General features: G+C 52.3%; 6 protein-coding genes across 6 annotated transcripts; 4 read left to right on the plus strand and 2 right to left on the minus strand.

Annotated features, from left to right (window-relative positions):
• Positions 1–1,817: 1,817 nt before the first annotated feature.
• On the plus strand, positions 1,818–3,464 carry N0V89_010760 (uncharacterized protein; the record flags this gene model as incomplete). Its single annotated transcript, XM_056219501.1, has 2 exons — positions 1,818–2,798; positions 2,856–3,464. 2 exons carry the CDS (start codon positions 1,818–1,820, stop codon positions 3,462–3,464), a joined length of 1,590 nt encoding a protein of 529 aa, XP_056066628.1.
• A 2,096-nt stretch (positions 3,465–5,560) lies between these two features.
• N0V89_010761 (uncharacterized protein) lies at positions 5,561–5,938 on the plus strand (the record flags this gene model as incomplete). The annotated part of the gene is made up of 2 exons (XM_056219502.1): positions 5,561–5,596; positions 5,654–5,938. 2 exons carry the CDS (start codon positions 5,561–5,563, stop codon positions 5,936–5,938), a joined length of 321 nt encoding a protein of 106 aa, XP_056066629.1.
• Positions 5,939–6,094: 156 nt separating this feature from the next.
• N0V89_010762 (uncharacterized protein) lies at positions 6,095–7,174 on the minus strand (the record flags this gene model as incomplete). Its single annotated transcript, XM_056219503.1, has 4 exons — positions 6,095–6,279; positions 6,337–6,588; positions 6,660–7,065; positions 7,124–7,174. 4 exons carry the CDS (start codon positions 7,172–7,174, stop codon positions 6,095–6,097), a joined length of 894 nt encoding a protein of 297 aa, XP_056066630.1.
• An 853-nt stretch (positions 7,175–8,027) lies between these two features.
• faeB-1_3 (Feruloyl esterase) lies at positions 8,028–9,794 on the plus strand (the record flags this gene model as incomplete). The annotated part of the gene is made up of 2 exons (XM_056219504.1): positions 8,028–8,391; positions 8,551–9,794. 2 exons carry the CDS (start codon positions 8,028–8,030, stop codon positions 9,792–9,794), a joined length of 1,608 nt encoding a protein of 535 aa, XP_056066631.1.
• A 977-nt stretch (positions 9,795–10,771) lies between these two features.
• N0V89_010764 (uncharacterized protein) lies at positions 10,772–11,582 on the plus strand (the record flags this gene model as incomplete). The annotated part of the gene is made up of 2 exons (XM_056219505.1): positions 10,772–11,402; positions 11,458–11,582. The coding sequence occupies 2 exons, from the start codon at positions 10,772–10,774 to the stop codon at positions 11,580–11,582; spliced, it is 756 nt and encodes a 251-aa protein (XP_056066632.1).
• Positions 11,583–11,825: 243 nt separating this feature from the next.
• On the minus strand, positions 11,826–12,842 carry N0V89_010765 (uncharacterized protein; the record flags this gene model as incomplete). Its single annotated transcript, XM_056219506.1, has 1 exon — positions 11,826–12,842. One exon carries the CDS (start codon positions 12,840–12,842, stop codon positions 11,826–11,828), a length of 1,017 nt encoding a protein of 338 aa, XP_056066633.1.
• Positions 12,843–13,110: the final 268 nt, after the last annotated feature.

Below are 13,110 nucleotides of genomic sequence, written 5' to 3' on the forward strand. Positions count from 1 at the left end.
ACATCAAAGCACTCTCAACTTCGCCGTATGGTGCTGGCCGAAGCTTATTGAGCCCTGCTCCGAGTCTGAAGTCGTATCCTGAGGCAAGCTGTTGAGTAGCTCTTCGCAAGTCTTATTTGAAGATTGCATATTTTCGAGGGATCGATTTGAGTTCGGCCGACTTTTGGCATGGAGATGGGATCAAATAGCTCTGCAGAAAATGCTATACAATGCCACCATGAGTTCTCTTTGCTTTGTGATGTAGTGTTGCCTGCTCAGTGAGTATATCAAATTACCCTACAGCGTCAATAGAGCGTTACCAAGGGGCGACCGACTGAATGAAAACATGAGCCAGATAACCATACGAACTCGTCAGACGAATCTGTCACATACCCCTGTTGCCGTGTAGTGAGACCGACGTGTGGACCAAGACAAAATGATATTGCGTGCCTGCCATCACGTGACGTCATGATGACCTCGGGAGGAAGGAGCAGCCGGCGGCCTGCTGGAGCGGTGATTGGAAGTGGGTTCCGCGCACTCGACAAGACATTTCCAATCCAACAAGCTGCAACGGCACCTGAGATGTTCGCAGGCGTTCACGATCCATGACCCTGGCGATGTGCGACGAACGACTGACACATGTTGATGCTGTTTCGACCTGCAACAGCAACCTCAAGACCAGAGTTGCATTGCGATGCCCACGACAGCCTGCGCCTGCGCCCCGCAACACGCCGAAATTTTGGGGGCCTGCACACACAGTAGACTTCACTATCCACCCGTGGCATTAGAACCGGCCTCCTTCATTCGATCAGACCAGACTCTGCGAAGTGGACCAAGGCGCTCAGGTCGGTGTGTGTATCAGCCAACCGTCAGCCTGGCCAGCGCATCTGTGCAACTGGACGCCACATTGCCATACGTTTCCGCATCACGAAACGTGCCATTCCCACGAACCCCACGCCGCCGCTCTGACGGGCGTGGTCGTCAGCTTGTGTGATCTCGTCGTTTCATCAACTTCGAACACTCCGCACGCACATGTCACCAAAGGCCCCGGAATTGGTCGCAATCCTAGCGCGGGGTTCGAGTGAGCGGATCAGGCCCGAAGCTGCAGCTCGCAGGGGGCTGCCGCGGATGTTAATTTAGAGGCGTTTGAACGGGCCAAGGACAGGACAGGCGATCCCCAACCGAGGACTCCCTGTTTCCGCTACCTGATGCTCGATGCGGTCATGCAAGCGACATCAAGAGCGATTGGAATTCCGTCGCCATTCCGCATGCCGTTAGAGGCGCGCCGGGCTTGGGTCCTTCGCAGCGAGAAAGCTTCTCGGCGAATCGGTGGCGCCATGATGCGCGCGCTGCTGAGCTGAAAATCGTGAAGTACTGCCCTCGATGTCTTGGAACAACATGGCGGACGACGAGGTTCTGTTGTTCGATATGCAGATGGGTTTTTGTCAAAGGCCAGAGCTGAAAACGCATCGACGCAAAGCAATGCCCGAAACTTGGCCAAAGAATCAGAAGCGACGAGCTATTTGTAGGAATGGGGGAGCAGGGGTCTGAGGGGCGTGGTGGCAACGTGCGCACGGCTGCAAGCATCACTCCGGTCCCTTCACTTTGCTGCTCGCGGGTCGCCAGCCAACGCTTTACCGCACCTGTCAAAGGGGCACAGCCAGCCTTACAGCGCCCGGCTGTGCAGACGTGCTGCCTAAATCTGGACATGCCCCTGTTCAGCCTTTGTCCGATCACTTAATTCTTGTTTCTCTAGTCTACCTTTTCGTTCTCTCACTCTCGTGGCCGCGCGAGAGGACAGAGCAAACGACTGCCGCTCATTACACACGTCGCCCACCATGCTGCTACGACAGGTGCATTTCACGGCCATCACCGTGGTGTGCATTCCTATCATCTTCGCCGTCTTTGTTTTTGTGTCGTATTTCCATGACGGTACACTCAATGTACTCCCGTCTCATCTATCACTACGGCCGTCCCACGACGACAAGCCAGCCGCGCAAAACGCCCCCTCACACTCGACATCAGCCCCTCTAGTGATACCGACCGCAAAACCAAATAGTAACATCGAAAACGAAGAGGAGGCACCGCACGTCAACACGCCTCCCGCCGAGCAGAAGGTCTTCCCCCAAAATGACTGGCTCCCGGCACGACCGATCGATCCCTCTTGCGCACATCTCCCCGACCTTTCCAAAATCCTCCTCATCATCAAGACTGGTGCTAGCGAGACCTACGAGCGCCTGCCTACCCAGTTTATGACCATGACCCGCTGCTTGCCTGACTTCCTTGTCTTCTCAGACATGGAAGAGTCCATCGTGGGCTACCGTGTGTATGACATCCTCGGTGAGACCTTGGAAGAAGTCAAGCACGACAATGGCGATTTTAACCTGTGGCGCCGTCAGCAGGAATGTCTTGTTGATCAGAAGAGCTGCCAGAAATGGAGTAACTTTGGTGGCGAGGCCTGGAATCTCGACAAGTACAAGAACGTTCGCCAGTCGGACGTGTCCTACCGCATGCGCCCCAACTACGATTGGTACATCCACATCGATGCTGACACATACATTCACTGGCCGAACATGGTCGAGTTGCTAAAACCGTTCGATCCACTGAAAGACCACTTCTTTGGTAGCTTCGAGCCTTCGCAGTACGGTGACTTCAACCACGGCGGTAGCGGGTACATCTTGTCGCAATCGGCTATGAAGAAATTCCAAGCCAACTCGAGCGTGGAACATTTTGACCACGCGGCAAGGAGCATCTGCTGCGGCGACATGCTGATGACGATCGCTGTGCGCGAGAACATCGGCCTCGCGAACACCAACTTGGTAAGATATTTTGGATGAGGGTTGTGATAAATCTTGTCATCCTAACTTGCAATCTAGTTCCCCACCATCAACGGTCGCAAACCCTTTACGCTCCCCTTCGGGCCCCGCCAATGGTGCCAGCCTATCGCCACATTGCACAAGCTCAACAGCGAAGAAATAGCTTCAATCTGGCAATACGAGCAACAACGCTTTGCAAATGCCACCGACGGCAAACCCTCTCCGCTCCTCATCAAGGATCTATACTACCAATACTTCGCGCCGAGACTTACCGAGAAACTCGAGGATTGGGACAACATGTACGACGACTACCTCAACAACGTGTGGTACTACATCGATAAGGACGACGCGTCGAAGGACTGGGAGAACTTCCACGACCAGAAGTACGTGTGGCATATGCGCAAGCCGAGCGACTTCAAGCACGAGGAGGAGAAGAAGGCGCATACTTCGTTTGACGCGTGCAAAAAGGCATGCGATGTCGTCGACGAGTGCCTGCAGTTCCGCTGGCAGGACGATGCCTGCGCCATGTCGAAGAACTTCCGTCTGGGAAACCCGATGGAGAAGCCAAAAGAGCAAAAGGAGCGGTGGATGAGTGGCTGGGCTGTCCAGAAGATCGAGAAGTGGATTGCCGACCAGGGCGAGTGCAAGGTGCAATTTCCCGGTGCCTAATCTTTTAGCAGGCAAGAGATGATACCATACGCATATGCATTTGCGATGAGATTTGGCGGACGACACGGGCCGGCTTCTTGGATAGCCCGCCTGTCTCTATTTGTTGTACCTTTATTAACTACCCGGCTGGGTGTATATTAACCATTTCCAAAGGAGCGTTCTTGTTTGTATAGGGTCGGTTTCGTAAGGTATAGAAGGTGTTTTCTGTGTGGAGAGCAACGAATATCAAACAATGTCAAATAATTATCAACTTCAGCTTCAACTGCGGGAATCAAGTGTCGCCGAGCTTCGACTAGCGGCCGATTGTACAAGTATAGCGTGCATCACGGCGTGGGCGGATGATTGAAGGTTGGGTGTAGACGAAGGCAAACATACGTCTACTTAACCTCACAGCCAAGCTTTCACTAAAGAGTCGACGCACGCCATAGTTGACTTTGGACACCTGTTTGGCGATCATCCGCCCGCGCGTGGTGCATAGGCTCCCGCAAGGCGTACGCGCGTCGGCTGGTGATGGTGAACTGGAACGCGCGTCAGGACCCACGAGGGGTAGAAAACCACAGTCCCCCCGCAAAGTACTACGCTCATCGGCTAGGACGCGTTTGACAACTTTTTCTCGAGTATGAGCACTCTTTCCACCGTTGGGAAGCAAGTGATCATCGAGATAGTGATGGAGTATGATGGCATAGTGCTCGAAGCCACACAAGGCGATGTCAAAGTAGGCTAGAGGAACACAATGTTCTTGGTGAAAACGTTTTCGTGCATTTACATTGATGCTCCAACAAGTCTAAATTGAAAGAACGGAGCACAGATGCCCAGCTCCTTGGGTGCTTGCCAAGATTGAATTGCCGTCTATCCGTGAGTGAAGCCATGACGCAAGACGGTATACGCAAGACTAGTTTGTCATGCAGAGAAGGGCATGTTACGACTTAGATCAAGTTACATGCACGTCATCCAAGCCCACGCTCCTGAACTGTTCACGCCAGAGCCTTGGCAAAATATCTCATTCAGTGCGTACGCTCGGTTTTAGGCGACGTTCTATAGCACAACTCTTGAGAGTCATTCCCTGCTCTTCACAGCATTTGTGTGTGTCCGTGGCTTGAGTTTGGGCACGAACGAAGAGATATTTGCACCACTGCAAAAGTCTACATCGTCCATCAAACAGTGAGCATCCAAGTTGCCTATAAGTCGCCAGCTCAGGGGTCTTCCATCACTTGCCCGCCTCATTCCAACATCTCACTTGTGCTGGTTACTTTCTGGAACCACAGTAGCACTTCGCCTCAATCCCTCGCCTCCTTTAGCCTGGTAGAGAAGGTTGCGTGCATGGGGCTATCTAGCATGCCGGGTCGCCAGTAAGCGAACCTGACCGCGCTTCGCAAAGTCATAGCATGTATTAGACAATAAGTACCTTTTCTTCATCTTGGTCATTTGGAACCACCTACAGCCGTGCTCTTGGAATGGCTAACGCGCGTATTCATGGGGGAGAGAGGAGACGTTCTATTAATCCGACACCAACAAGGAAACCACGGTCTCCCGTTCCAGATCAAATGTGTCAGCATCAGAACAACGCGTGACGCAGTAGACCAAAGATTCTTTAAGCCTATAACCCTTTCGTAGATACAGACAATCTACCGCTATGATCGTGGCACCTGCATGTACTGCGGGCTCGTATACAGCAAGAAGGCTTCAGCGCATGTTCCGTCACGCACTCAGCATCGATCTGCGATCCGTTCGAATGCTCTGTAGCAGACGCTTGGGGTTGACATTGTAGAGCTCATCCTGTTCCTCCGGGCGTGTAGAAGAAATGCGAACTGCAAAATATTATATTGCAGATTCGGCCAGTGGGTATGGATGCTGACTCGATGCGGGAGCATCATACGACCGTTCCTTTGCGTTCATTGGTATCAGAAGAAAAGTGAATAACGGGAGACTGGAATATTCAAGACGTGAGCTTTGTACGACTGTGGCACAAGATCTGTAGGGACAGAAAGATATCCAAGGAGTCAAAAGTGTATACTTGCGCCTATATCAACCATTACTGGGGTCAAGAATCGTTACCTATCTATGATGATCAGACACTGGAGGTCGCGATTAGGACAATGCATGTCGCGGGCTCCACACATGTGGTAATCAGAGTAAGTTGTAACAAAGGATACGATCTCGTCGTTCTCAATAGGTTAACCGTTTTCTAGCTTCTCAAGCTGCCAAAGAATTGGTCATGGGAGACGAGGGTGCCGAACGAACGGGAAGAGTTGCCTGAGCTGGACTGGAGTGATCTAACGTCTGCGGACGGCGAAGCTAAAGAGCAGTGGGAGCATGAAGACCCGATCAGTGAAGATCGTGGAGTATCGTATGAGGAATGGGTGAGGGACCTCTACGAGAAGACGGATGATTCTCAGTCCGATGAAGAATCCGAAAGCGAGTCTGAGAGCGAGTCAGGTGAAAACTCTTGGAAGGGAGACTCGACTGGCGAATAGTGGAGAATTGATGTGGTACATGTAATATAGTAATAACGGTCACAAACTCTGAAGTAGGGTTACAATGACCTTCTAACACCATTCCGCCAGTGACACTTCAGTTGTCCATGACTGACTTCGTCTTCTAATATCGCCAGGTACAGACAAATCTGGCGTCTACTCCACAACCTCCTCCTTCTCAATTTGCGTCAAAGAAGGACACCATTTATCTTGAAGCACCGTGTCTAGCGATGTTGCAAGAACGTCCAAAGGCCACCATTCCCCCCAGCTTGTCAAGAAAATCTGCGCCGGATCCTGCGGGGTGTCTTGCCTTGTGTATGCCGCCAGAATCGATTGGGCTCCTATTTGGTAAATTTAGGAGGCCAGTTCAAAGATTCTATTCATACGAAGCAGCTTACCTTCCGTAATGCTTCTGGCGTCCTTCATGATAGAGTCTGGGAACTTAAAATTCATCCTCTCCATAGCGTGTCGGGCCAGGTTCGTATCCGGAATTAGCCCTGGAGAAACAGCGACGACTTGCGCTTGACCTTCGAGCTCGCGACGCCACCAATGCGCTGTGAGCAACTGGGTGAATTTGCTATCCTCGTAGGTTCGCTGAAATTGAGTGCCAGAATTAGCGGTCAATTCCTTTTCCAGCTGCTCCACACGGGCTGAAGTTACCAATTAGCAGATATCACCTCTTCAACGTTAAGACCGCAGAAATCTTGATGATCACACCTACCTGAATCGGACACGCCTCGAATTGCCCCAGAGGATACAATGACGACACGACCCGCAAGACGCTCGCGAAGCAGATGTGTCAAATAATGCTGAGACAGAGAATTGACAATGTACGATTCGCACCACTTTGAGCCATTGATGCCCGGCTCATCTGCCGGTTTGTTGATTCCGGCGTTCAGCAACAAAAGATCAATCTTAGACGATCCGAGCTTTTCGAGAGTCTCTGTCGCAAATGTCCTAACAGTCCGGAGATCATTGAGCTGAAGTGGAAGAAAAACCAAGCTGTGCTTCTGCCTGTCGTAATGCAAGTCGCTGAACTCTTTCTCTGCTCTCTTGAGGTCACGAGCTCCGAGAATGAGGCGGTACGACTGACTCTCTGCTAGGAGCTGCTTGATTGCTTCGAACCCCTGTTATAGTCATAATTAGAGATGCAGATCAATCCTTGGATGCCGTGCTAAAACCTACCAGACCTGATGTTGCACCCGTTGCAACTACCGTTCTGATATTGCTGGCCATTATTTATCGCTGGAGAGATCGCAATGTCTAGCTACTTGTTCGCGCCGTCTGGTATTGTCATTGAAGCAGTTCGAGGATAGAGTTCTGAGTCGACGGTCGCGAAATCAAATCAACGATTCGACGTTATTGTCAACGCATGCAGTCGATAAACGAGTAGGACAGCTTGGTAATCGATAATGTCAAAATGGCGAGATGACGCTGAGATCACAATCGAAATGATACCTAGGGTGCTATGGTACAGTACGTAAGCACACTAGCGCCGCTAGTCGGACCAAAACCCTCGGGTCGCGGACTTAGGGGTTCAAGGACGGCCAAGAAGTATTGCACACTCTGTTCCCATCGCCAACTTTCTCCAAGGGTTTACGACCGTTATCCCTGAAAAGAGAACATTAGATAGCTTGAGAACGGTCTACCGGTGACCGTTCCACCGACTTTCGTTAGCGGTGCTCCGTAGTGTACACCATACTATGGTAGGTAGCCGGCATGAAGGATGCTCCGCACCCAGCCATTAGCATCCTCAGGCATCCTTAGAACTTCATTCCTGCGTGAGATTTTCCCACGTGCTGCTAGGCTCTGAACGGCTGATGGCTAGCGGTCAACTTTACTGCGGTGGCCCACAAGGTACACGAATCTTGCGCGGACGACAAAATTGACCCGTTTCGCGTCGGAAGGTTCTCAACCAGGGCAAGGCTCACATCCTGTAGGATGATCTATCCGCATCTTTGGTAGTCTTGGTACAACGTTTGTGTATATCTCGCGTCCCAAGGCAGCAAGACTCACAAACGTATAAAAGCTGCCATGCTCCTCATAGCCTGCTCGCTACATGGCAGCTTCTGCGATTATTCCTCCCATCATGCGGCTTCGATATGCACTCCTTTTAACGGGCATTCTCACTTCGCCAGCATTGTCTCGTCCTTCAGCTAGCTTCCAAGAAAGGTGTGCAAATCTCGCCGATAAAATTCAGCTGGACTACACATTTGAAGTCAACCTTGCAGAGTACCTAGCGCCAAATACTACGATCGATCTCACCGCCGAAAGCCTGAACGCGACCTGCTACGACTCCATTGGAAATACAACAGCTCCCGTTCCGGTCGGAGTATGCAGGTTGAATCTTAGAGTCGCAACCTCGGAAAGCAGTGAGGTCTACACAGAAGTTTGGCTTCCGGAAAACTGGGAAGGACGGACTCTGACGACAGGCAACGGCGGCTTAGCAGGCTGTAAGTCAAATCTCTTCATGATGACGAATTGGGGGAAAGTTCGGAGTGTACTTCGTTGCCTCCACGGTACCAGGTCGGGCAGTGCAGCAGCCGGATAGGTCAAGCGCTTTTGTGCATGCGCTCGTGAAGACTTCCCCAGCTGACCTACTGATCCTGTAGGTATCCAATACTCTGAACTCACATATGGCGCCTCTTACGGCTTCGCCTCCTTTGGAACCAATAACGGACACAACGGGACATCCGGTGGAGCCTTCTTCCACCAGCCGGAGGTCTATGAAGACTACGCTTGGCGCTCTATCTACACCGGTGCAGTGGTTGGGAAGTCTATTGCCGAGCAATTCTACGGCGATGTGTGTGGCAAGAGCTATTATCTTGGATGTTCGACTGGCGGGCGGCAGGGTTGGAAGGCAGTGCAGAAGAACCCCGAATTGTTCGACGGCGTGGTTGCAGGTGCGCCAGCCATGGATATTTGGGCGCACGTAGGATTCTTTGGATATGCTCTTCAGACTCTCGGCTTCAACACAAGCTCCGTGACTTTAGCTCAATGGGCTGCTGTTCGAGAGGAGGTATTGAATCAATGCGATGGGTTGGACGGCGCGCACGATGGCATCTTGGAAGACCCTGCTGCTTGCGATCTCGACTGGAAGCCACTCCTTTGCTCTTCGACTACAAACAACACTTGCCTTACAGCGGATCAAATCGAAGCTGCGACGAAGCTGTTCGGTCCCATCTCCTACAACGGAACCCTCATTCACCCTGGCCACGGTCACGGATATGAGCCGGAGTTGATCGCTTATGAATACAGCCCACTTGTTCTCACGTGGATTCCTGAAGTTTTTCGTTACGTTGTGTACGAAGATATCTCATGGGACCCGATGACCTTCACGCTCCAGGACGTCTTGTACGCTTTACAGCAAGATGCTAATGGCGTCCACCTAAACACCTTCGATAGCGACATTTCCGCCTTTCGCGATCGGGGAGGCAAGATACTCCATTGGCACGGGACTGCTGACCAATTGCTCGTGAGCAGAACATCAGACTTATACTACAACAAAGTGCGCTCTACATTGAACGCCAGTGTCGCTGACCTCGACGAGTTCTATCGTTATTTCCGGGCAAGCGGCGTCGGACACTGCTATGGTGGCCCTGGAGCGAACTTTATGGGACAACTGGGAGGACAGGTCACTGCTGATACGCCAGACGACAGTATGCTACGACGAATCGTTCAGTGGGTAGAGGAGGGGGATGCACCTGAGTCTGTGAGGGGCACAAAGTTCATCAACGATACGGTCGCACTTGGTGTTGAGTTTACGCGAAAGCACTGCAAGTACCCGAAGGTGAACAAATATACCGGCTCTCGTGAGGGATTGGATGAAGAGGGATGGGAGTGTGTCGAGCCTTAAGCGACGCGGTGCCTATATTGTATCCTAGCGATCACCGACAGTGATAGTCGGGATTTGCAAAACCGTGCAGCAGGCTCGGGCCGTGAATGAAGAGCAAATATTATTCTCCGGTTGTCGTTCCACATGCCCGGTTCATCAAACGTGAAACGCATGGCTGGCTCCATAATGGTCTAGAGTAACGGTGGCGCCACCCTTTTCGTCCGAGCTTCGGGAGCTAGGCGCCACTTCACTTCCCACACAAAACCTTACCAAGACATGAAGATGTTGAGGGAGGCTAAGATGCTTCAGGAGTTTGGTATTTCTACGTAACGGCAAGAGCTGCGGTTGTGATAAAAGGGACATAGTCACTGTTTAGAAGCCGGACATCCCGCGCTATTTGCCTTACATTCACTACCTAGGTACAGCCCCAAGACAAGATTACGCTTACGTACCTCCAGCATGAGGCGTCAGGATTATATTGCGGGGTATGAAACAGACGCTTCTGACTCGCTGCTTTGCCCACAGAGATGGGCGATGGGCGACATAGGCGAGCTGTTAGGCAGCCGACAACTCATACAGATGACATGTCAACTGTCCCAACATTCACGGTTCGATTTCTCCATCCCCACTTGCTCGTGGAGACGGGCCGCCTCTCGGAGTCGAGACCTTGCAATGCGAAACGTCGGCGCCAGACTTCATGTAGCTTCGGGAGGAAGATTGCGCCAAATCTGAAGAAATTTGCACGGGATCCATCAGCAATCAAACCAGTGGAAGGTATGACGAAAGGTAAACAGCATGGGGACAGTCTGGCCTTGACTGTTTTATATAAGATAGCAAAGACCTCACTAACCTTTGCGCCTCATCGACCTAAGTCGCAACACATTCCTTCAGTTCCTTCCTGGTCACTCTTTTGACCTTTACGTTCATTTCAACACCGCTCTTCGAGTAGACTCGACTCTTGAATCACCGTATCCCATCACAAAAATACCACCTCCACAATGCGTTACTCTGCTATTGCCGCATCATTTCTCATTTCTACCGCTTCGGCCTGGCGCTTCCCAGACTTCGACTGGAGCAACCAAGGCTTCCAAGGATGGCCCCGTCCTAGCCACGGCTCCTCTGTGGCAGTTTCTGCAACTCCCACCAAGTCCGTTGCTGCTTCTGTGAGCCACGCTGCCTCCAGCGTCGTAGCCACCACTGTCGTAGCTACTGTCGCCCCGACTTCTGCCGCTGTCGTCCCAACCTCTGCCGTTGCGGATGCCGCTTCCACCAAAGCTGCCTCGAAGACCTCTACTGCCGCCGCAAGCACTGGCACCAGCACCTCCGGCAGTCTGACTTCCGACGAACAGGCCGCTCTCGACGCACATAACGATGCCCGCGCTGAGGTTGGCACCGCTGACCTGACCTGGGACGCCTCCCTGGCTGCGGATGCTCTGGCCTATGCTAAGACGCTTGCTTCTTCTGGAACTTTCGAACACTCTGGTGTCTCCGACCAGGGCGAGAACCTGTACATGCAGTACGGCACTGACACCCCTCTTACCAACGCCGTAAAAGGCTTCCTTGAGGAGAAGAGCTCGTACAACGGTGAGGCTATCACCTCCACCAACTACATGACTTTCGGTCACTACAGTAAGTCATTGTCTCAAATTAGGTGAACAAGAATCGAGACTGACTGTGATTCTAGCTCAATGCGTCTGGAAGGACACCACTAAGGTTGGAATGGGTTCCGCCGCTGGCAGCGATGGCTCTACTTACGTCGTTGCCCGCTACAAGGCTCCCGGTAACTACATCGGCGAGACCGCCTACTAAGTGTCAAAGTCCTAGCGACTCTTGTGTGCACCGGATTGCACTCTGCACTACATAGCTACTTTCTTCAAGTGCCTGAGGTACAATTCTTCTTCTCATACCCCGAGCAACAAAAGCTTTACATTTGATTCCAAATCAAGATCATTACATGTTCGGCTTGGATCACGCCGTCGTGATTGCGCATCTCATCGTCTTACGTGCGCTCTATGCTCCTGCTGCATCCTATATTTACAATAGCACTCACCGTCATCGCAAATTCCTACTAATCCCCGGCTCAATGCCCTCCAGCCTCCCCAGAACCTCCCTCCAAACCATCTCCTGCACCTCCCTTCCCTCGCTCGTCCTTACAAAATTGCTCACCAGCGCGACCTGACAATTACTCAAGTACTCGCCAAAGGAGTCTCTCCCCGCACTCGCTGCATGCACCAGCGTCCTACTTCCGACTTCTGTGCTTCTCGCCCGCATCGCAATCTTGCCGATATACGCTATAGGTGCGAAGTCCCTCGTTAGGGCCGAGTGGCAGAAACCTGGGTTCACGCAGTTGATCACCACTGGATAGTCCTTTCCCAGAGACGATGTTAGCTCCCGCAACAAGAGCACTTGCAGGAGCTTGGAAGTCGGATAGCGGCCTGAGCGGCTGGATGTGCGGGGATCGTTGAGAGCATCGAGGAGCGTGGTGTGGACGCCCTGGCGGAGCGCTTTGCGTTCTGGGATCGTGGCCTGGTGGTGCAGCTCTGATGTTACGATTGTGAGATGGGGTTGAGTGTTGTGTTTGAGCGCTGTCTCCTTGAGCTTCGGGAGGAGGAGAAAAGCAAGGAGAAAAGTGGACACAACGTTCGTTGTGATTTGGAGCTCGTCCAAGGCTCCGTCGGTCTTGTAGAATCGGTACTTGGACACTCCGGCATTCTCGAGAAGACAGTCTAGTCGCTTCAAGGTGCCACATTGCGTTGCAAACGCTTTGACAGAATCGTAAGAGCAGAGGTCCAGAGGCCAGCATTCGACGACGCTGGGCCCACACTTGGTCGAGATTTCGATGGATGCCTTCGCTTTTTGGGCTGCGTCTATGTTCCGCGCTGCGATGATGACCTTCTCAGCGCCCAGACGCGCAAAGTGCCGCGCAGCTTCTCTTCCGAGGCCGATGTTCGCGCCCGTTACAATCACGGTCCTGCCGGTCCATTGTGTCGTGGGGTGAGGCGGCGTGAAGCACCATTGACTCCAGAGAAGTGTTCTCCAGTAATGAAATTGGGGTTCCGAAGCTGGCATTTCCGTTGGTTTCTGTGCTCAATTGTGGTTGAGGTGGCAGAGTATCGCGGTGCTTGCGATGTGGTCGCGTTTGGCGACCTGAAGTTGTCTCCCTACATTGCACGTTTCAGATCAGGGAACCTAGCTGGGCAAACTCAAAGCCATCAGACATGAAGGCGGTAGCGAAGAGTTCATCGTGAACAACCACTACGCCCCGTCGTCCGTAGTCTAGATGATGGAATGGCAGGTGTATGCATGGTGATGTCGAGCGCTCACTCAAGCTTCGCGG

This window comes from Didymosphaeria variabile (assembly GCF_027946475.1).
Source record: "Didymosphaeria variabile strain IMI 356815 chromosome Unknown scaffold_8, whole genome shotgun sequence".
Taxonomy (NCBI): Eukaryota; Fungi; Ascomycota; class Dothideomycetes; order Pleosporales; family Didymosphaeriaceae; genus Didymosphaeria; species Didymosphaeria variabile.